The 23,444-nt window shown below is 43.8% G+C and overlaps 1 protein-coding gene across 2 annotated transcripts in view; it reads right to left on the bottom strand.

The window, feature by feature from the left end:
- The window catches only part of LOC126163187 (ATP-binding cassette sub-family C member 4-like), a 310,113-nt gene that overhangs the window by 198,496 nt on the left and 88,173 nt on the right, over positions 1 to 23,444 (bottom strand). Inside the window, exon 1 of one of the 2 annotated variants that reach the window (XM_049920139.1) lies at positions 16,491 to 16,601. The exons of the other annotated variant lie outside the window; for it this stretch is intronic. Within the exon in view, the coding sequence (XP_049776096.1) occupies positions 16,491 to 16,573 (83 nt within the window). The 5' untranslated portion in view covers positions 16,574 to 16,601. Of the gene's footprint in view, positions 1 to 16,490; positions 16,602 to 23,444 lie in introns of those variants that run through there. 2 annotated transcript variants of the gene reach the window in all.

Genomic DNA, 23,444 nt, shown 5'->3' on the forward strand with positions numbered 1-23,444 from the left:
CTCTGATTACCTTACTAACGAGTTAATGTCTTCAATATCTGACATTAAGCATTTCACGAGAGTAACTTTAGAAAAGGCTTGATAATATGTTTAAAGTTCGTAGAAGTCACTAAGCACTCCGTTATCAAACAGTGGATGAGGTACAGTCTGGGTGACTTGCGCGCTTTTTTAAGAAAAAGATAGTTTTCAATCTTTACGTCATATGTACTGAACGGTGTGTCGCACAAGATAAATAAATAGATATGTATATGTGGATAGCGTCTGAAAAAGGTTTTATGAAAAGAATTAGTGGTACAGGTGTAATAAATTAAAACGTCATGCCTGCTGCTGAAATTTTGCATTATTAGCACGGTATGAAGAAACCTTATTTACACTCGACTTGTGGAGATCTGACTTTTGCAGTAGCAAATCAGTCACTCCAGGGCAGGTTTCATCAGCATTTTCAATGAAACTCAAAAGTTTGTTTTGTACTTCCTACAGTGGATCAAAATAGCAAACACGAACATAAACATCTTTCTGTTGCCCTTAATTTATTGTGTCTGTGGCCAATGGAAAAAATGAGCTTTTCCTGCGCCCTTTAAAATGTCTAAAACGGATTTCACACTTTTCTGAGCCAGCACGTTCTTTACCAACATTTCCGCTTTTTTTCATCTACAAGAACTCTTAAGCAGTTCCAGAATCTTCGAAATTGTGTGAAACGAGCCTATCTCCGTAGTCCAAAGTGGAGTAACTGTGGTTGTGTTTCAGTGGATGATACACTAAGACCAGTCCACTTGAGGCGACGTTATGATGTTCCAGTGTATTCTTGTTACTTACGAAATAATTCTGCACTTTCTTTGATTCAATACTATATTTTTCTTTTAATGCAAGTCCCTTACATTCTGAATGTTGGCGCAAGTCGTTTTACCCTCCGTGAGAAACGCTAAAATCCTTTTTGCATAAGATACTAAATGCCCGATGTTCGTTCGGTACCAGTTTAACCCAAGAATAGTATTTTCCCAAATCTTTAGATACACTTGAGTGTGTTTAGATTTCAGTTTTTTTTTGGGGGGGGGGGGGAGCGAGTCCTTTTTCAAAACTTCAATTCCACGTTCATTCACTCAAAACCAATTAAATATGAGAACGCGTTTTTGTCAGTTGGTCTCACAAGAAAATCGGTGAATCGGAAATGCGTCTCGATCTGTCTACAGATGAACAGAAACTGGCAATACCGACAATAGCGCTTAATAATCATAATAGGCTACGCAACAATGGTTTGTGTCTACTGCAGGCTGCGTGCGTAGTCCCGTCCATGACGTGCGGAAAGGAAGGGTGCTAGTCACTGCGTAGCGACGAGAATGAAAAGAAGGAAGTATTCCTCTCTCTCTTCCTCTTGTATACTGCTCCCTACATCTACTCCACATAACCGATCACCTTCTGCGGTGAAAACGACACACGGACGTAACAACCTCTTCCGAATATGTGGTACTTACGTATAGCAAGGAATATGGTTAAATAAAACCCTTCGTAATACGATAACTGTTAGATCGCTACATAAGTCAGCAGCTCAAATCAATAAGTTGTAGTAAAAAAAAGCCTACCAACTTGTATCGATTATGTCTCAAGCAGAATAAGGTCAAAACGCCTGCTCTAAGAGCACAGACTTTAGTCTGATGCTAGCCGAGAAGTGACACATGTCGGACGTCGTAGGCTGGGCAGACTGGTAATACAGGGCAGGCGGTGAACTGTGGGGGAACTAACATCAGACGTTAATGCTGGACAGTGTACGAGTGAGTCTGAGCTAAGTAATCTTACTAAATCACGCGATGCTGAGGAAATTAGATTACGAAATGAACACTAATAGCAGTATATGATTTTTCTATTTGGGTATCAAAATAAATGATGATGGCCGGAGAAGAGAGATACTGAATAGAGACTGGGTATAGCAAGGAGAGCAGTTCTGAAAAGAGGAGTTTGTTAACGTCTATACCAACTCATGTGTGTAACCACCAGGCACATCTATTGACACACACTGGTCAGCCAGAACACTACGACCACCGACCCACTATCGATATAAATGCGTCCAGGCGATAGCAGGGTCACCTGGCCAGGAATGACTGCTAGTCAGCCGGCCGGAGTGGCCGTGCGGTTCTAGGCGCTGCAGTCTGGAGCCGAGCGACCGCTACGGTCGCAGGTTCGAATCCTGCCTCGAGCATGGATGTGTGCGATGTCCTTAGGTTAGTTAGGTTTAATTAGTTCTAAGTTCTAGGGGACTGATGACCTCAGAAGTAAGGTCGCATAGTGCTCAGAGCCATTTGAACCATTTGACTGCTAGTCAGACACACGTACGGTGCATGTCGTATCAGTGAGTGTGCTGCCCGTGTGTAGAATGGGGAAGGCGCGTGCTCTATCTGAGTCTGACCGAGACAGCCTGGTGGCTCGGCACGAGCATTTCGGAAACTTGTCGACTTGGCGGGCGTTCGAGGAGTGCTGTGGCGAATCTCTTCAACACATGGCGAAACCGAGGTGAAACCTCGTCCAGATGTCTTTGGGTTGGGCGGCCACCCCTCATGACAGATGTCGGACGTCGTAGGCTGGCCAGACTGGTGATACAGGGCAGGCGGTGAACTGTGGCGCAACCGACATCAGACTTTAGTGCTGGGTAGTGTACAAGTGAGTCTGAACACACAGTGCACCGAACACTCATAAAGATGGGCCTCTGCAGCGGTCGACCCGTGCATCTGCCAATGTAAACACCATGACGTGGGCAGCTATGAGTGAAATGGGCACGTGACCATCGACACTGCATGTTGGCGCAGTGGCAGAGCGTTGCATGACCTGATGAATCCCGATACGTTCTTCATCATGTCGACGGAAGGGCACAAATCCGTCGTCTTTCAGGGGAACAGCTCCTTGACATCGGTACTGAGGGACGGAGACAAGGTGTTGGCGGCTCCATTTTGTTCTGCGTAACATTCTCTTGGGCATCTATTGGTCCAATGGAGCTCGTGCAAGACACCATAGGAGTGTCGTACGCTGGTTTCAGAGCACTTACATCCTTTCATGACGATCATGTTTCCAGATGGCAGTGGCATTTTTCAACAAGATAATGCGCCGTGACACGAGGCCAGCAATGTGATGGGAGTGGTTCGAGGAACACGGTGGCGAGTTCCAGTTGATATGCTGGCCGTCCAACTCGCCAGATCTGAACCCGATTGGACACATCTGGGATGTGACTGAACGTGGCACCAGAGCTCATAGCCCCCTTCCCGGAATTTACGGGAATTAGTTGAGTTGTGTGTGCAGATGTGGTGCTAACTCCCTCCAGCGACCTACCTAGGCCTCATTGCTTCCATGCCACGAAGCGTCGCCGCAGTTATTCGTGCCAGAGGTCGACATCCCGGCTAGAGATGGGCAAACTCGTTCTTCCTGGAGTACTGCTGCGCGGTGTGGGATCCGCATCAGGTGGGACTGACGGATGACGTCGAAAAAGTACAAGGAAGGGCAGCTCGTTTTGCATTATCGCTAAATAGAGGAGATAGTGTCACAGACATGATACGTGAATTGGTGTGGCGATCATTAAAACAAAGGCGTTTTTCGTTGTGACGGGATCTTCTCATGAAATTTCAATCACCTGTTTTCTCCTCCAACTGCGAAAACATTTTGTTGGCACCCACCTACATAGGGAGAAATGATCATCACGATAAAATAAGAGAAATCAGGGCTACGATAAAATAAGAGAAATCAGGACTCGCACGGAAAAATTTAAGTGCTCTTTTTTCCCGCGTGCCGTTCGAGAGTGGAACGGTAGAGAGACAGAATGAAGGTGGTTCATTGAACCCTCTGCCAGGCACTGTATTGTGAATAGCAGTGTAATCACGTAGATGTAGATCCTCGGGAACTAGTCCACTGGAGATTGCTCTTTTTTTTGGGAACCGTTCATTTTTACTCGTTCGCCGTTCATTTGTGCTTTGTATACGGTTCTTATCAAAAATTGAAAATTACTGACATAGGTGACTGGTGAAGATGGAAGGTGCCAAGAGGGGCACTTGACTCGGCCTTGGAGTACAGAGATTTTATTCATAACAGAATTCTCACACACTTTTGATTTTCGTGATCCTGCGAAACCTCTCGTTTACCCAACTGTAGCGTTATGTGGCTGATCGCAGTGAAATAATATAAGGCGGCGCACGAAAAACCGGCCCCGAGTACAGACCGCTCGACAATTACTCAGGATTTGTTGACCGCTACGAGCAGAATAGATAAACATGTAATAATCAGGCAGCGAAGAAATAACAGATAAGCTAATGCAAACAACTTCGAAACAATAGATGACGGCTGGTACTGGACAATGAGCAGTCCTTGGGGCTGATTTTTCGTGTTCCACCCTGTACCACTGAAATAATATTGTAGAAGTTATCATGTTCTCTTTACAAAATGTGACACCAGAAACTCGATTATGGAACACGGATTTCATTCCGTTGTTAGTCGGTCTGCCTTCCATAACAATGAACATGCTCTTTTACCTTGGCTCAAAAAACGACGCAAAATGGCCGCTCGTGTGTGCCGTGCCGACTTCCTTTGCATGTAAAATAACAAAAAAATCTTGCCTTTTTACAAGTATTTCTTCTGTTTATCGAAACAGTGAAGTAAGCTGATATGTCGTTTTGTTACCTGAAAATATGTATTTATTACATACCACGTAATTTTATGTAATTTACGTAATTAAAAAATACATTTTAATTACCGGTCATGGACGCTGAATAGAATACGAAAAGAACCAGAAGTTCAGAGTTCAAAAAAGGTATGAAACAGATCTAGAATTGGTGTGCGCGGCGAACGAAACGGAAACCCTACACTGAACTATGAGAAGTAGGCAGTGGAACTGCGACGAGTGGCCACCCGAAGAAGGACGAGTCCGGCCGAGCGAGACCGAGACAGAGAGGGGAGCGGGACCGAGGCTGGAGCGAGACCGGCCGCTTCCCGTTGATGGGAACTGTAAGTAGAAAGCCGCGACCGAAGTGAACTATGAAAGACCTTTCCTCAGAATTCGTTCCTCGGTCCTTTCGTTCATGTTGGTCAACCGTTCCTTTGGACCCGTTAGTGCGCGAACGACCCATCTCTAACTATTAAGTAACTGGTCATAATGTTCCTATTAGTTAAGTGGTCATAATGTTCTCGCTGATAAGTATATATCCATGCAAAGAACCACATTATGGTTCCATACTGTTTGAAGTTCTGAAATTCAAGGAAGAATTTGCTTGAAGACGAACTAAAAAACAAAGGAAAGAAAAACGGAGTACCAAAATTAGACGAAAAACATGGATAAATCCGGGAAAAACGGAGTATCTGGCAACGATGGATATCTGGTATGAGCCTAAAAGGACCTGTCATTATCCTCATTACTGGCGGCATTTGGCCGATTCCCGTAAGAGTTCGAACCTGGTGTGGAGGTGCAGTGAAGAGATCATTGGCCGTCTTCCCTGATATATAGGATTGTGTGTGTGTGTGTGTGTGTGTGTGTGTGTGTGTGTGTGTGAGAATGTGATGACTGGTCGTTAGGACGTATCCGAAAGTACAGACGCCACGAACAATTATACGTATTATTACTTAGGCGAGCCGGCCAATGATCTCTTCAGTTCAGAGGCGTACCAGGCTCGAACTGATGGACATCGGCCAAATGCCGCGACTAATGAGGATAATGGGCGAGGGATGCAACATTACTAGCGTATGGACGTGCTCAGAACTTGGATCTGACGGAGGCGTGCTAGTGTAGTTCGCGGAGTTGCAATGACCACCGTGTCTGGATGGCAGCCTGGCGCTCTCTCCTCCTCGGGACGTCGGTTTCCCGCTATTCTCGGCGGTATTAGTGACAATTTTAAGAACGTAACAAAAAGTAAAAAGGGAAAATAAATAAATAAATAACTGATGTTCATTGTACCTCTATTCGACGTTCCTTGCGCTTTCTTTGATTCTTGGGGAGGGAATGGGATACGGCCAGGCCTCGGGTTGCGACTCCTGGCCACTTTGCCCCCACCCCTCCCTCTGGGTGCCAGCAACATTCCTTTAAAAAAAAAAAGAAATTAGATGGCTCGGTGGTCAGAGCCTCTGCCTAGTAAGTAGGAGACCCGGGTTCGAATCCTAGACCGGCACAAATTTTCAACATTCTCCATTGATTTCAATCAGTACCCGCTTGCAACCAATGTCTGTAATTCTTCTGTGTCTTGATTTACTACTTGTTTATCTATAAACACTGTAATAAAAAGTTTGTTAATATTGTACACAGGATGGATGACAACTAATAGCGAAAACTGACAAATGGAAAAGCGTACTTCTATAGAAACAAGAACATTACAAAACCGTGAGTCCGCAAACTATCAGTTTGATAAGTAATTGTAATGTGTGCTTACGGGATGCCACTGATTTCAAATTCAAATGGCTCTGAGCACTATGGGACTTAACATCTTAGGTCATCAGTCCCCTAGAACTTAGAACTAGTTAAACTTAACTAGCCTAAGGACATCACACACATCCATGCCCGAGGCAGGATTCGAACCTGCGACCGTAGCAGTCGCGCGGTTCCGGTCTGAGGCGCCTAGAAGCGCTCGGCCACCGCGGCCGGCTAAAAGAACGGGACCAACGACCACCGAAAAGATTCGTTCAACGTGACGGAAGTGCAACCCTTTCGCAAATCGCTGCAGATTTCAGTGCTCGGCCATTAACAAGCGCCAGCGTGCGAACCTTTCGACGAAATATCATCGATATGGGCTCTCGGAGCCGAAGCCCACTCGTGTACCCTGGATGACTGTGCGGTACAAAGCTTTACTCCTCGCCTGGGCCCCTCAGCACTGGCACTGGAGTGTTGATGACTGGAAACGTGTTGCCTGGTTGGACGAGTCTCGTTTCAGATTGTATCGAGAAGGCGGACGTGCACGGGTACGGAGACAACCTCATGAACCCATGGACCCTCCATGTCAGCAGGGGACTGTTGAAGCTGGTGGAGGCTCTGTAATGATGTGGGGCGTGTGCAGTTGTAGTGATATGGGACCTTTGATAGGTCTAGATACGACTCTGACAGGTGACACGTACGTAAGCATCCTGTCTGGTCACCTTGTCAGTTATCGAGCATTTCGCTCTCATTCAAGTATATGGCCGGAAGAGCGAGCCTACAGGAATTGTGAAACGAACCCTATCGTCCAGGACCCGATGCCACAAAGGGCGCACATTCACCACGAATGGGGAAACTCACAGGCGTCTGTTGTCTATTGAGGCCTAAGTGCTGTAGTGTGCGAGTGAGACAGACGAGAACCTAGGTCATAGGGAAACCCAGTAGAAGCCTTTGTGGCCAAATATGGCTGACCTAAGATCAGTCATAAAGGCAAACATTTACGAAAACTATTTAATGCTGTAGTAATACAGGAAATCAAGACACAGTTATTTTAATCTACCATCCTTTATAAAATTTCATGGTGATTCCAATAAAGCTTGAATATTGATCGTATCTATAATAGTTTAGGATTTACTTTTAAAGTGAAATTAACAAGTTTTGCAACAAAGACCTGAATGCTAAAATCTGAACGCTTTGGTCGACCCTAAAGATCGACATTTCATATAGAAGCGCATCATTAAAGTGACAAATGTTGTAAATAACAACTCTGTAACTTTATTTGTTTAAAAGATACAGTGAATTTAAATTATCAGTATTTTCAGTTAAGCATGAGATCATCATTTCCTCCATACAAAACACATTGAACGATGACAGCATGACACCTTATTCAATCATTAGGTAATAGTAAATTTGTTATAAAGTTTAGTGTATAATAGTTACTTTTGTTCTTTATTTATTTATCAGAAATCACATTGGTGCAAGGGTACTGGCTATGACATCAAAGTTAAGAAGGAAACTGTATTGGCTGTAAGTAAAAGAATGTAACGTTTATTATGTAGTGGATATTATTGTTACTTTATTTAGGACGTGAAAGTGGCCAAGCTTTGATTATTTAAGTATGTTAAAATGTAAAATAATGTAGAATAATCTGTATACAATCAGATGGACGGGTTCAGGAAAGGGAACTACGCGAGTGTCAGTTGAGCGAAGACGTTGGGCGTGCGGGAAACGCGGCCGTGGACGGGCAGAGGGACAGGGCAGTTCTGGTGGAGACGCGAAAGCGGACGGTCGGTCTTTAGGCAGCTAGGAAGGGAAACGACTCAGAAAATGTCGCATTATGTGGTACCGCGGAACTTAGTCTCTCCCCAGTGAGCAGCCCCGAGCCTGGTGTGAATTCTTAACTTTTCGCGAAGACAACGAGGTGGGATATTAGACTGGTATTTCGCGATGGGATTGTGAATGATGGCAGTAAGGGTCACGAGTGTCTCATTTAGGGCGTGTAATGCGACACGTGTGGTCAACCCCTAGACGAGTTTGAGCCAAGACATTTCGACGAAGAGGAAGCGCATGTGAGCCCAAGCATCTTTGGGATGTTAGCTCGCAACCTGCAGCCATTCATGTCCGTTATGCATTCCGACGGACTTGGGCAATTCTAGCAGCCCAGTGCTCACACGCCACACGTCCACAATTGCTACAGAGTGGCTCCAGTAACACTCTTCTGAGTTTAAACACTTCTGCTGGCCACCAGACTCCGCAGACGTGAACATTAATGAGAGTACCTGAAATGCCTTGCAACGTGCTGTTCAGAAGAGATTTCCACCCGCTCGTACTCTTACGGATTTATGGACAGCCCTGCAGGAATCACGGTGATAATACCCTCCAGCACTGCTTCAGACACCAGTCCAGTCGTCTTCCGGCGCCTCGGCGTGCTTGTGCGGTCCGAACACGGTATTAGGCAGGTGGTGTACCAGCAAGTGTTATTATTATGTCTGTGTTCTATCATTTACCTCGGCGAGCCTGATACAGAATGTCACAACCACACAGCAGGCAGCGCGAAGTAGAGTGTGTCGGTCAGCTGGTGATGCCAAGCCGTCCCACCCGCTCACTCTCGCGCGTCCCTTCTATCAGCGAGCGAACGAGGGTTTAAAAAAAAATAAATAAATAAAAATAAAAAAAAAGCAAACACGAGAAGTAAAAACGAAACCATATTGCGCAGCTGACAGAATACCGTTTTGCAATTCCAACACATAATGCCGACGTCCAAAGAATGTTCTCTTTCATGAACGTCCAATGGACAAATGAACGCAATAAACTGCAAACGAACACAATCACAAAGATGACGCTGTTTTCGTATAATTTAAAATTTTCCTACCTCCAGTTCCGCGGAATGATTTCCGAGAGAAATAACGCTTTTGATGAAGTGGGTTTAACTGAGAAATATTAATATTTAACAGCCGACTACTGTTAGTTGTCTATAAGTCTGATTCAACTGACTCATACTACTGAATGTCTTCCCTTTTTCCCCTCTCAGAAGAGCAGGTAATTCTTTACTTTGTTTAATGATGAATTTTTAGTAGCGGCTGGTCCCGGCGGAGGTTCGAGTCCTCCCTCGGGCATGGGTGTGTTTGTTTGTCCTTAGGATAATTTAGGTTAAGTAGTGTGTAAGCTTAGGGACTGATCACCTTAGCAGTTAAGTCCCATAAGATTTCACACACATTTGAACATTTTTTTGAATTTTTAGTTTATTTCGACTAAGTTTATCTTAGGAAGAAGACAGCGATTAAAAAGACTGAGCACTTACCTGTCATAACTGTTAAATACGGCTCTTTGGTTACTATTTTTTTAGTTCAGGATAAATGTCCCAAAAACTAACTTAACTCATTCTCAGTAAACGACTAGAAATATACAACCCACCCTGTTTCTATTTATAACAGATAGTCCTGTTTTCAAGACAAAGTATCCGGCTAAATATAACGCCGAGTCCGATTTTTCCATTTTTGGACCTGGCAACCCTAACTGTGACACCATAGAAGGCGAACACTGAAACATAACAAAGCCGACAATGAAATTACTGGCAAGGCAATGTTTATAGGGCAGCCAATAACACCCTCGGGATGTTTCTCCCTTTCCCAACTCATCACTAGCGCCATTCTACTGAACAGTCTACTCTAGGAGTGGTAGAGATCAGCGAAGTGCAGCAGATTTCGTCATCGGATCGTTCAGTATACACAGGAGAGTCACAGAGGCGGTCGTGAAACGCCAATGGCCGCAGCTGCAGCAGAAGCTTTCTTTATCAGGGGGAGGTTTACTCCACTTGCTCCAAGAGTGTACGTTCCAAGGATAAACCTTGCAACGCATTACTGCCTTTTACATACATTTTTCAGTACCATGAATGCAAAATTAAACGTATTGTACCTCATATTGATGCTTACGAACTGTCGCTCTTTTCACACGTCGTTTGTAAATTAAACACGGAAGGGAGAAAATTAAGAGTCATTTTTGTTGTGTATAGTTTTCCTTCTGTTTGTCACGTAAAAATAAACAGTATTCATAGCACAATTGAAATTGTCAATGTTTAATTCAAGTTTTATTCAAAAATTATTGATTTGTATTGGGAAACAGAGGCATGTTGTAGTAAAGATTAAAAAAAAGCAGATTTATCATACAGCGCTAGAAAATGCATTTCTTAAAGAAAGTTAAGTAAAATAAAGAAAATGCAAAAAAATATATCAAACATCGCTTCAAAAGTTCATCGAACTTGCATAAAACACGTTTTCTTATTCATAAACAACTTTCGCATTTATCAGTGATAAGAGGTCTTGCTTTTCATCATGATGAAAAACGTTCTATAGACTACAAAATAACAACAGTTATTCAAATTTTTTTAAGTTTGTGCGTGTAAACTTTTCTTGCACCAAAAGTAATTGGTTTGGTTCCATAAAAGCGCAAAAATTACGCGGTCAACTAACTTTTATTGCTTGTAAAATGCCATATATATTCTACAAGGATATAAAATACACAACGAACTAACGCTGAATGATGTGCGGTTCTAATTATGTGCAATACAAACAAACAAGCCAAGACAAGTCGTCGGCTCCCGTTTCTTCTCTTACACAATCATTTATGTTTCTTTCTTTACCAATGCTATCAGTACTATTAGTAATCCTATCATTTACCATGTCATTTACGTACTTAACCGAAACTGTAGAACCATAGCTTTGGTAGATCGTAGCTCTAGAGGAAATGATAGTGGTCGACAAAGTACATTGCGTCTCTCTCTCTCTCTCTCTCTCTCTCTCTCCTCTCTCCCCCTCAGACACACACACACGCACGAACTGTGTGCCTGTTCAACGTCATACGATTTTAATTTTGTGCTAAGCGTTCTACATACTATAATTTGTAGGGGAAGTATGGAGCATCTTTATTGTTTTGGAAAACGGATGGCGACTTATAAGCAGTCATAATACAGTTTGAGCTCCGCCCCTGTTTTTTTTTTTTTTTTTTTTTTTAAACTGCGCAATAACGTCTTTCAAATCATTTTCCTGAACGAGAAATACTTGAGAACACGCACTTTTTCCTTTCTCTGCCATCCTGGGGGGAGGGGGGGGGAAGAAGTGCAGGGGGATGGGGGGCGGGGGGGGGAGGAGAGCTGCTGCACTTGCCTCCGTGTGTGGGCGCTCCTTGTCGGCAGCACACTATTTATTACGTGCTGGCGAAAGCAAAGCCGGCTCCGAGTACAGACTGTTCCGCTAATTACTATGCAATTCATCTACATCTACATCTACATCCATACTCCGCAAGCCACCCGACGGCGTGTGGCGGAGGGTACCTTCAGTACCTCTATCGGTTCTCCCTTCTATTCCAGTCTCGTATTGTTCGTGGAAAGAAGGATTGTCGGTATGCCTCTGTGTGGGCTCTAATCTCTCTGATTTTATCCTCATGGTCTCTTCGCGAGATATACGTAGGAGGGAGCAATATACTGCTTGACTCTTCGGTGAAGGTATGTTCTCGAAACTTTGACAAAAGCCCGTACCGAGCTACTGAGCGTCTCTCCTGCAGAGTCTTCCACTGGAGTTTATCTATCATCTCCGTAACGCTTTCGCGATTACTAAATGATCCTGTAACGAAGCGCGCTGCTCTCCGTTGGATCTTCTCTATGTCTTGTATCAACCCTATCTGGTACGGATCCCACACTGCTGAGCAGTATTCAAGCAGTGGGCGAACAAGCGTACTGTAACCTACTTCCTTTGTTTTCGGATTGCATTTCCTTAGGATTCTTCCAATGAATCTCAGTCTGGCATCTGCTTTACTGACAATCAACATTATATGATCATTCCATTTTAAATCACTCCTAATGCGTACTCCCAGATAATTTATGGTATTAACTGCTTCCAGTTGCTGACCTGCTATTTTGTAGCTAAATGATAAAGGATCTATCTTTCTGTGTATTCGCAGCACATTAGACTTGTCTACATTGAGATTCAGTTGCCATTCCCTGCACCATGCGTCAATTCGCTGCAGATCCTCCTGCATTTCAGTACAATTTTCCATTGTTACAACCTCTCGATACACCACAGCATCATCTGCAAAAAGCCTCAGTCAACTTCCGATGTCATCCACCAGGTCATTTATGTATATTGTGAATAGCAACGGTCCTATGACACTCCCCTGCGGCACACCTGAAATTACTCTTACTTCGGAAGACTTCTCTCCATTGAGAATAACATGCTGCGTCCTGTTATCTAGGAACTCCTCAATCCAATCACACAATTGGTCTGATAGTCCATATGCTCTTACTTTGTTCAATAAACGACTGTGGGGAACTGTATCGAACGCCTTGCGGAAGTCAAGAAACACGGCATCTACCTGTGAACCCGTGTCTATGGCCCTCTGAGTCTCGTGGACGAACAGCGCGAGCTGGGTTTCACATGACCGTCTTTTTCGAAACCCATGCTGATTCCTACAGAGTAGATTTCTAGTCTCCAGAAAAGTCATTATACTCGAACACAATACGTGTTCCAAAATTCTACAACTGATCGACTTTAGAGATATAGGTCTATAGTTCTGCACATCTGTTCGACGTCCCTTTTTGAAAACGGGGATGACCTGGGCCCTTTTCCAATCCTTTGGAACGCTACGCTCTTCTAGAGACCTACGGTACACCGCTGCAGGAAGGGGGGCAAGTTCCTTCGCGTACTCTGTGTAAAATTGAACTGGTATCCCATCAGGTCCAGAGGCCTTTCCTCTTTTGAGCGATTTTAATTGTTTCTCTATCCCTCTGTCGTCTATTTCGATATCTACCATTTTGTCATCTGTGCGACAATCTAGAGAAGGAACTACAGTGCAATCTTCCTCTGTGAAACAACTTTGGAAAAAGACATTTAGTATTTCGGCCTTTAGTCTGTCATCCTCTGTTTCAGTACCAAATTTCTTAGGATTTTCTGCCAAGTCAGTACATAGAACTTTACTTTCGAATTCATTGAACGCCTCTCGCATAGCTCTCTTCACACTACATTTCGCTTCGCGTAATTTTTGTTTGTCTGCAAGGCTTTGGCTATATTTATGTTTGCTGTGAAGTTCCCTTTGCTTCCGCAGCAGTTTTCTAACTCGGTTGTTGAACCACGGTGGCTCTTTTCCATCTCTTACGATCTTGCTTGGCACATACTCATCTAACGGATATTGTACGATGGTTTTGAACTTTGTCCACTGATCCTCAACACTATCAGTACTTGAGACAAAACTTTTGTGTTGAGCCAACAGGTACTCTGAAATCTGCTTTTTGTCACTTTTTCTAAACAGAAAAATCTTCCTACCCTTTTTAATATTCCTATTTACGGCTGAAATCATCGATGCCGTAACCGCTTTATGATCACTGATTCCCTGTTCTGCGTTAACTCTTTCAAATAGTTCGGGTCTGTTTGTCACCAGAAGGTCTAATATGTTATCGCCACGAGTCGGTTCTCTGTTTAACTGCTCAAGGTAGTTTTCAGATAAAGCACTTAAAAAAATTTCACTGGATTCTTTGTCCCTGCCACCCGTTATGAACGTCTGAGTCTCCCAGTCTATATCCGGCAAATTAAAATCTCCACCCAGAACTATAACATGGTGGGGAAATCTACTCGAAATATTTTCCAAATTATCCTTCAGGTGCTCAGCCACAACAGCTGCTGAGCCAGGGGGCCTATAGAGACATCCAATTACCATGTCTGAGCCTGCTTTAACCGCGACCTTCACCCAAATCATTTCACATTTCGGATCTCCGTCAATTTCCTTCGATACTATTGCACTTCTTACCGCTATAAACACGCCTCCGCCTTCACTGTTCAGCCTGTCTCTGCGGTATACATTCCAATCTGAGTTTAGGATTTCGTTACTGTTTACGTCTGGTTTCAGCCAACTTTCTGTCCCTAGTACTATATGGGCGTTGTGATCGTTTAATAATGAGAGCAGTTCTGGGACCTTTCTATAGACGCTCCTGCAGTTTACTATTAGCACATTAATATTGTTATTCCCTGTTGCATTTTGCCTACTCCTATCTTGCCGCCTCTCAGGAGGCGTCTTGTCGGGCCTAGGGAGGGGGTTCTCTAACCTAACAAACCCCCATGTGCACTCCACACGTACTCCGCTACCCTTGTAGCCGCTTCCGGCGTGTAGTGCACGCCTGACCTATTCAGGGGGACCCTACATTTCTCCACCCGATAGCGGAGGTCGAGAAATTTGCACCCCAGATCTCCGCAGAATCGTCTGAGCCTCTGGTTTAAGCCTTCCACTCGGCTCCAAACCAGAGGACCACGATCGGTTCTGGGAACGATACTACAAATAGTTAGCTCTGATTCCACCCCGCGAGCGAGGCTTTCCGCCCTCACCAATTCCGCCAACCGCCTGTACGAACTGAGGATGACCTCTGAACCCAGACGGCAGGAGTCATTGGTGCCGACATGAGCAACAATTTGCAGTCGGGTGCACCCAGTGCTCTCTATCGCCGCCGGTAGGGCCTCCTCCACATCTCGGATGAGACCCCCCGGCAAGCAGACAGAGTGAACACTGGCCTTCTTCCCCGACCTTTCCGCTATTTCCCTAAGGGGCTCCATCACCCGCCTAACGTTGGAGCTCCCAATAACTAATAAACCCCTCCCCCCGTGTGCCTGCTCGGACCTTGCTGAAGGAGCAGCCACATGTCCCCCCACAGGCAGAGCGGGCGATGCCACACGGCCAGCCTCCACATTGACCTTCCGCCTCGTGCGCCGCGAACGCCGCTGAACCCGCCACTCCCCTTGGGGAGAGGGTGGCCCAACCGCGCCCGGTACCCGCGAAGATTGTTGCCCGCCACGAGGTAATACAACAAATGGAAAAATATGTAATATCCGGATAGTAAAGAAATAACGAATGCACATCATTACATTAGGTGCTGAAAGTGACCTCCTTGTGCTTCAGTGCCACTTTACGCGCGCCCTTAAGATGATGTACAGTTTGCGTAACTGTGTCACAACAGTTCTCAAAATTTAATTACAAATACTGTCCTTCAATTGTAACGTTAGCGGGTTATTAGCGTACACTTTCCCCTTTAGACTACCCCACAGCTAAGCCGCAAGTAGTTAGGTCTGTCAAACGTGGCGGCCACAGTGCTTTGCCTACAGTCCATTCTTCTGTGAATCTTTTATGAATTCGAGAGACTGACTGGCGTAAAGTGTGACAGATCGTCCCATCCTGTTGACAGACAGGATACGAAAGTTCATGGGGGGAGGAGGGGGGGGGGGGGGCGCAGGCAGGCAGTCAACTCTCCGCAAAATTCCTCAAAGATTCGCATGTATACAGCAGTGTTTTATTGTTGTTTAAAAAAATATGGGACCCACAATCCGACTTGCTGACACGGCACGCCACACACCGATTTTCTTCACCGTGAAGAGATTTGTCATTAATGGTATTGGGATTGTTTGTTGGCCAGTGTCTGGTGTTCACATGTCATGTCAGATGGGACCAGGCGTCACCACAGTGCAGCAGCGGGTCCAGCACTCCACTCAACTGTTTGACGTAGCCACGTGCAGTAATCCACACGTTTTGCTTTATCGTCCTCTTTCAGTTCTTGGACACGTGTATTTTTGTAGGCTATCGTCCCTGTATGGTGTAAAACACGTTGAGAAGACCTACACAAACGTTCACTTGTGGCGACAATCTACGTGTCATCATTCGTGCTCGAATATTCGCTATTAAGGCAGGTGCACGAACTGCGCCGCTTTGTCACCAAATCCTGCTGGTACGGAAGCGCCAGGAACCTTCTTTTCAAAAATGTCCAACGTTTTGTTAAATGAACCAGTAGGCATCCACTACTGCGATTCTCTCTTGAAGTGGGTAAACCTTGATGAGATATTTAGTTCGCACGCCTTAACTAAATCACAACGGCTTTCGTACTGACAATACAAAACGCAGTAGCAACAGCTTCGAAACAATAGATGACAGCTGGCGGCGACAATGAACAGTGCAGTAGTTTATCGTGCGCCATCCCGTACTCTTCGCGGTGAGACTCAAGTTCTGAGGATTAGACCGATGGTCCAGTAATAGCTGCGCAGTGGATTTTTGAGAACTGAATCAACGGTCGTGCAACAGGCGGTGCAGCGAGGCTTACCAGAACGTGAGGATGGAGAGCGGTCCGGCTGTGACCATCGGGTTGGGCGCGCGCGGCCTGCCCTTGGAGATGGAGCCGTCCATCCTGCTGGCCTGCTGTGCTGCTGGCGGCCGCTCTCGCCACTGGCTGGACTCCGACTGACCGCGGCGAGCCGCCGTATCACTGGATTCGCGATTACGCCGGCCTCGCCACCGTCCGCAACAATCGCGGCGTTTCAGATAACACGTACACGTGGACAGCTCTGCACTGATCTCGCGACATCAGATCCGATGAATGCGTCCACCGTTTGAAACAATAATATTCCGATTGCGCCCGTAACATCCATACTAGGATTGTTAATATTTTTAAAAATATCGGGAACGCAACATATCGATATTTAAGAAACCGTCAAATTCGGCCACCTATACATCGATAAAATGTATCGATATATCGACAGAAAAATATCGTCTGCGCATTGTAAATATACTGCCGCTTTTAGAACTGTATATTTAAGTTTTGGTTTATTATTAGATATTCTGTACGTCAACGAGCAAGCAACTTGCTTATTCCATTTAGAACAAGAACTGGAAGCAAAACGTTGCACGTTCACGCTTGGCGTTAACCATTTTGCAAACAATGACAGCTGCACGAAAAGTGACACAATAAAAGACGTTCGATGGGGTCCACCGCTCGGTTTCGTCGCATGCTGGATTTGTCCGGAACACTTCATGTCAACTTCCCTGTTGTCCGTTTCAGCAAATGCCGGCGACCTAGCATTCGTAGTGTCAAAATTGCTTGGTGAAGTTAAACGTTGCAGGGTCTGTTGGTAGCGCCGAACGCCGATTACAACATTTCCCCTCACACGTCTCCGCCCACCGCAAAACCCAGTCTTGTCGTCTAGACTTTTGTTGTTCGTCGTTTTCAGCAACTGTTTCTGAAGAACGCCTGTGTGAACAAACAGAACAGTAGTTGCTTTAGAAATTGTTTTTTAAAGCAGCTATATGCTATTTCTTCACATCGGAAATCTTGTTATTCCATTCACAACCCCCCCCCCCCCCGCCCCGCCTCCCAGTCCAACTGGACTTCTTCTTTGTGCCACCTATACTTGCTACATACATCACAGAGAAAGACTGGACGCGATGAAAGCTCAAAAAGCAGTAAGACTGCTTCACACAGTGAAAGTAAAATTATGTTCTACTGTAATTTCAGAAGAACAACTTCAAATATTTACCCGAAAATTGCGAAAGAAATATAATATAAAATAAAAATACTGGCACCTGACATTGCCATTCTGATATCGATTCATCGGTGAAAAAAGATCACCGTCATATACAGTTTTTTTTTAAATTAATGTTATATCGATATTTTATCAACACCCCTAATACAGAACCACCAATAACAAGGGCAAAGTATTTATTTTTAAAAAAAAGCACACGAAAATTCTGCTTCACACCTTCCTAAGAGAATGTCTCCTCTCCTTAGAAAATAACCACGTAAGCGCAGACGAGATGTGGCTTAAATTCGAAGAAACAGTAAGATAGGTGCCCCAAATTTCGTCATCTTTAAGTCCTGAAGGTGACGTAAACGTTAACGCTGCAAAAACGGAAACACAGAAGACGTGTTCTTATTCACGTCGTCCATAAATATTCTCTAAAGTACAATTAATTTAAGTGTATTTTTCGTCCTAACATTGCCAGGCAGTTGCACTAGTATGAATCACTTGAATGTCATGAATAAACAATTTTTTCAAGTTTTTTCACCCTTCCAAATCTGTGTACCATATGAATTTGTATGTCTGTGTAGATAAGCAGCATATTTCGCGATAACAAACTAAGCATTTCGCGTAACGAATCCATTTCTCTCCCCTTGCGTTTTCCCATATAAAAAAAAAAATAAAGTAACCTTCATAAACAGCAAATAAAATCAGTGTTTAATAACAGCTCCAAATTTCGTCTCTGGAACGAAAATAGAGACTGCACAGGAGATAAAACTACGAACATTCCCAGATTTATTTTATTGGCCGCTACAGCAACATAAGCCACACCCTCGACTTTAACGGTTACACACCAGAAACTATGACACACGACTGAAATACAGCCCAATATCTGAACAGAAATAAGTCCTCGCACTAAAAGTCGTTCAAATGGCTCTAAGCACTATGGGACTTAATATCTGAGGTCATCAGTCCCCTAGACTTAGAACTACTTAAACCTAACTAACCTAAGGACATCACACACATCCATGCCCGAGGCAGGATTCGAAACTGTGACCGTAGCAGCAGCGTGGTTCCGGACTGAAGCGCCTAGAACCGCTCGGGTACAGCGGCCGGCTCTAGAAATCGTAGGCTGGTAATTTGACTGCTACTTCGTAGACGCATGCTACACGTGCTCCACACAACAGACTCTCGAAACAATACAGTGGACAATGATAACTCATGTTTGCGCTGCTAAACATTTCGTACCAGCTGTGGAAACCTGGAAAATTCCTAGGAGGACGAAATTAGGAGCGAGGACCATATTAGGGGCCTTTACCTTGTTGACGGCAATTCAGAGATTCATACCAAGTACATTAACAAGTGAGGCAACAGATCCCCAGTGTACACAAAACAGGTCAGAAGCAACCAAAAACGCATGCTAGATAAAGAAAAAAGTAACGCAGAATCTTCAAGATGTTTTACATAAGCTCGAAACTTAGAGCGGATTTCAGTTCGAGATGCTTTTAACAGTTTCCACAATGAAACTCTGTCCCAAAATCTGACAGAAAAAAAGAGATTCTAGTCACATTTAAAGTACACCAGTAGCAACACACAGTCAGTGCCTTCACCGTGCAATGGAAATGTCGCTGATGACAATGCCACTAAAGCGGAATTGCTAAAGACGGTTTTACGAAAGTCCTTCTCCAAAGAAGATGCAGTAAATAATCCAGAATTCGAACCAAGAACAGCTGTCAACACGAATAACTATAAGTAGATACCACCTGGGTAGGAAAGTAACTTAAGTCCCTTTAACAGAGGCAAGTCTTCCGGCCCTGTTTATATACCAGTTAGGTTCTTCTCGCAGTATGCTGATGTAATACTTCGACATTTAACACTCATAGACAACCGCTCGCTCGACGAAAAATCCGTACGTAATGACTGGAAAGTTGCAAAGATCACACCAATACGAAAGAAAGGAAACAGAAATAGTGTGCTGAATTGTAGACCCATATGACTGTCATAAATTTCCAGTAGGGTTTTGGAACATGTACTATGTTCGAACATTATGAAATAACTCATTCGTCCTTTTGAAACGCATCTAGATTTTTTATTCGCATGAAGTAAATCGGATTATCGGCAGAAGATCTCAAGTTGATACCATATTTACAGAATTCCAGAAGGCTTTGACACTGTTCCTCACAAGCGACTTCTGAATAAATTGCGTGCCTATGCACTATCGTCTCAGTTGTGCGACGGGATTCGTGATTTCCCGTCAGAATTGTCGCAGTTCGTAGTAACTGACGTTAAGTCAAGTAAAGTGATATCTGGTATTCCGCAAGGAAGTGCTATAGGCCCTCTGCTTTTCGTAATCTGTATAAACCATTTAGGACAGAATCTGAGCAGCCCTTAGATTGTTCGCAGATGATGCTGTCATTCACGGTCTACTTATGAATCAGAGTATCGAAATCAACTGCAAAATGATCTAGACAATGTATCTGTATGGTGCCAAAAGTGGCAACTGACCCTGAACAGTAAATAGGGCGAAGTCCTCCACATCAGTATTAAAACGAATCCGTTACACGATCAATAATACAAAGTTAACGGCTGTCGTTTCAACTTTATACCTACGGATTACAAACATGAACAGTTTAAATTGTAACCATAACACAGAAATTATTGTAGGATAGGCGAACCAAAGACAGCACCAACTTTTTCCTCAGCACGGGAAAATATTTTTTTTTTTACTCCCACCTACACAAGGGAGAAATAACCATCTTATAAAATAAGAGAAATTAGAGCTTCCGCGGAGACATTTGTGTGTTCATTTATTCCAAGCGCTAATCAAGAGTGGAACGCCCCCCAAGTTGGGAAACACTGTTCGAAATAATCCAGAACTGTCTACGTAACGTAGGGTATGTGGTGTCACCGCCAGACACCACACTTGCTAGGTGGTAGCTTAAATCGGCCGCGGTCCATTAGTACATGTCGGACCCGCGTGTCGCCGCCATCAGTACTTGCAGACCTAGCGCCACCACATGGCAGGTCTAGAAAGACGGACTAGCACTCGCCCCAGTTGTACGGACGACATTGCTAGCGACTAGACGTACGAAGCCTTCCTCTCATTTGCCGAGAGACAGTTAGAATAGCCTTCAGCTAAGCACATGACTACGACCTAGCAAGGCGCCATTAGCCTTACCTACTTTGAGAGTTATAGTATAAATGTCTCAAGAAGAACGCTGTATTCATCAGAGAATAAAAGTTAAGTATAAAGCAACTACGTACTTTTCTTGCTACCATTCAATAGTTATCCTGTTTCAGACTTCACGCCCGTCTGCATTACATCGCGTGCCTTTCGGCTACCTCCGAGTGGCGTGGCTCTTGCTACGCCACAACAGGGTAGGGGTTAGTAATAAAATACCTTCCTGCAATATATTTCTACCGTAGAATGCAACTTAACGAAAAATATTAAGTCCAACATCTTCGCAAGATCAGTGTAGTTTTTTATGGAGAGATCCTGACCTTTTGCTCAGTCAAGTTTTAAAGCATGAAGAATGTAATAGAAAGGCAACAAAATCGTAGTGGTTCTGAAGAACACCGAGAGTGAGCAAGTGAGTGCAATGGTCTTGATAAACTGTAAAATTAATTTAGTTGTATCGGCCAACTTCTTTGCGAATTCGTTTAAACAAGAGCATTGGACACAATGTATTTATCCTTGTCAAACTAAATCTGTAAGCAATAATATTACCCGTATGTATAAATGATATGTTTACTCTTTGTATTTTGTTGGCATGTCATTGTTAAAAATTACTTATGAATCCATAATCAAAGCCACTTGAGCCAATACTAACTACATACTTCAGAGCGAAATGACCAAAGCTGCCAGACCCATGGCCATCTCTTATCTTAAGATCTGTCAATGAGATGTCAAACTGCCTTTCATTCTTCTCAGCGCTGCAGGATGAACTTTTCCGGAATTGTTCTTATGATTAATTCGGTGTGTGTAAAATACCTGCGGAATTTTGAGAAATCTTCTACATCCTTAGGCAGTGACTAAGGCTGTCATCAATCCGTGCATTGTTTTGAACACCCAGTCCTGCAAGTAAACGCTGTTTGCTAACCAGCAGACGGTAACATAAACTTCGACAAGTATGCATGTCCAAAGTAACAGACACTGCGGCGACTACAGCCGTTATGCAATTCATTAAATGTATTCGGAATTGCGCATACGGCCGACCATCATCCACGCAATGAAATTAAGACAGTGGAAATTTGTGCCAGACCGGGACTCGAACCGGCATTTCCCGCTTATCGCGAGCCGTCGTCTTGCCATTTTTTATCTCATTTTGTTCGTTCTGTGCGGACGCCCCATGACGCTTATTCAAGTTCATCACTGGTCAGTTCTTTTTTATTACGGAGGGCAGCTAACCCTCTGACCGAACACGCTGAGCTACCGTGGCGGTTCCATTAGGCAATCGAGCACAGGAACATTGCATCGTAATTTGAAATAACAAAGCCACTGCAATATCGTATTTATCTGCCGACATCGGCAAGGCCGTCTTTCACCTACCGGAGGCTCTGCGTACACAGAATAATCGGATCCCTATGACCTTGACAGAGCCCTATTTTGTTAGAATAGACAATGAAAGCAGATAGTCCAGGTTCTAGATATATTTTTATTTCTTTACAGCCACATTAAACGAATAGATAATAAAATATAATCCACAGAAGTAACTCTTTTAGCATTCACAGGTTAGTGCTTATAAATGTGTGTCGATTGAAGAGGTACCCTCCTAGCTTTGAGATGGGCAAAATCGTTAATCACTTCTTCAAAAAACTGTATTTTTGAGCATATCACATTCTACGGACATCAACGATAAACTGGTTAATCTCTCTTGAAGTACTGAAAGTTATTTAAATAAATAAAAATATAAGCTGCAGAATACCCTTTCTGGCTGTAAACTGAGCTTTGATAATAAATCAACTGTCGTAATGTGAAAGCAAAGCTGCATTGAAATAGTATCTTGTCGTAATGCAAGACTTTCATAATGTAAAAGTTAGCAGTCTGACTGCGAGAATTTTGAACAGTATAAACTGCCTGAATAATTAAATTGAACATGAAACCCAGAGTAATTGGCTTTGCAAGGTTGTATCACAAGTTGGCCCTGATTGAATAAATAAAAGAAATCATAATCTTTTCTCCTTTCCTCTATTCTGCGCTAATCTGGATAACGCGTTGCAGTACTGCTCTGCCTCGCCCGCCGCTATGCTAATGCTGCAAATTACTGAATCTACACAGAGAAACTCGAGAGGTGCAATGAGTTCTCTGTCAATTGCAAATCGAACACACTTCGCTGGATAATTCATTAAAAAGAATCGTAAGAGAAAGGTTGGTAATAAAATGAAATATGCGCAAAAATGACAGCACTATGTTCTTTTTTTGTATATTCAGAAAAGAACTCAAGGCAGATTTTAAATTTAATGAACTTCTTAACATCCCAAGCAATACACTTTCCTATCTCTCAAATCTAACAACTTTCACTACAATAACCAAGTTAGTCCGATGGCACAGCAACAGTGAAAGAAAAAGTAACGTCATTATTGTATTTACTTGAGGTTCCATAAGGTTTCTTCCTCCAAATCAGTTTCACAATCGTGTCGATTGAACAAAATGATAAACTGAGGCAATAAATTTGAATCATAATATTTCCATAGCTTCCTCACTAACACTGCTTAATATTATCAGCCTAACTCTATAACACAGTTGAACCTCGACTCTACCA

Source organism: Schistocerca cancellata, chromosome 2 (genome assembly GCF_023864275.1).
Source record: "Schistocerca cancellata isolate TAMUIC-IGC-003103 chromosome 2, iqSchCanc2.1, whole genome shotgun sequence".
Classification (NCBI taxonomy): Eukaryota; Metazoa; Arthropoda; class Insecta; order Orthoptera; family Acrididae; genus Schistocerca; species Schistocerca cancellata.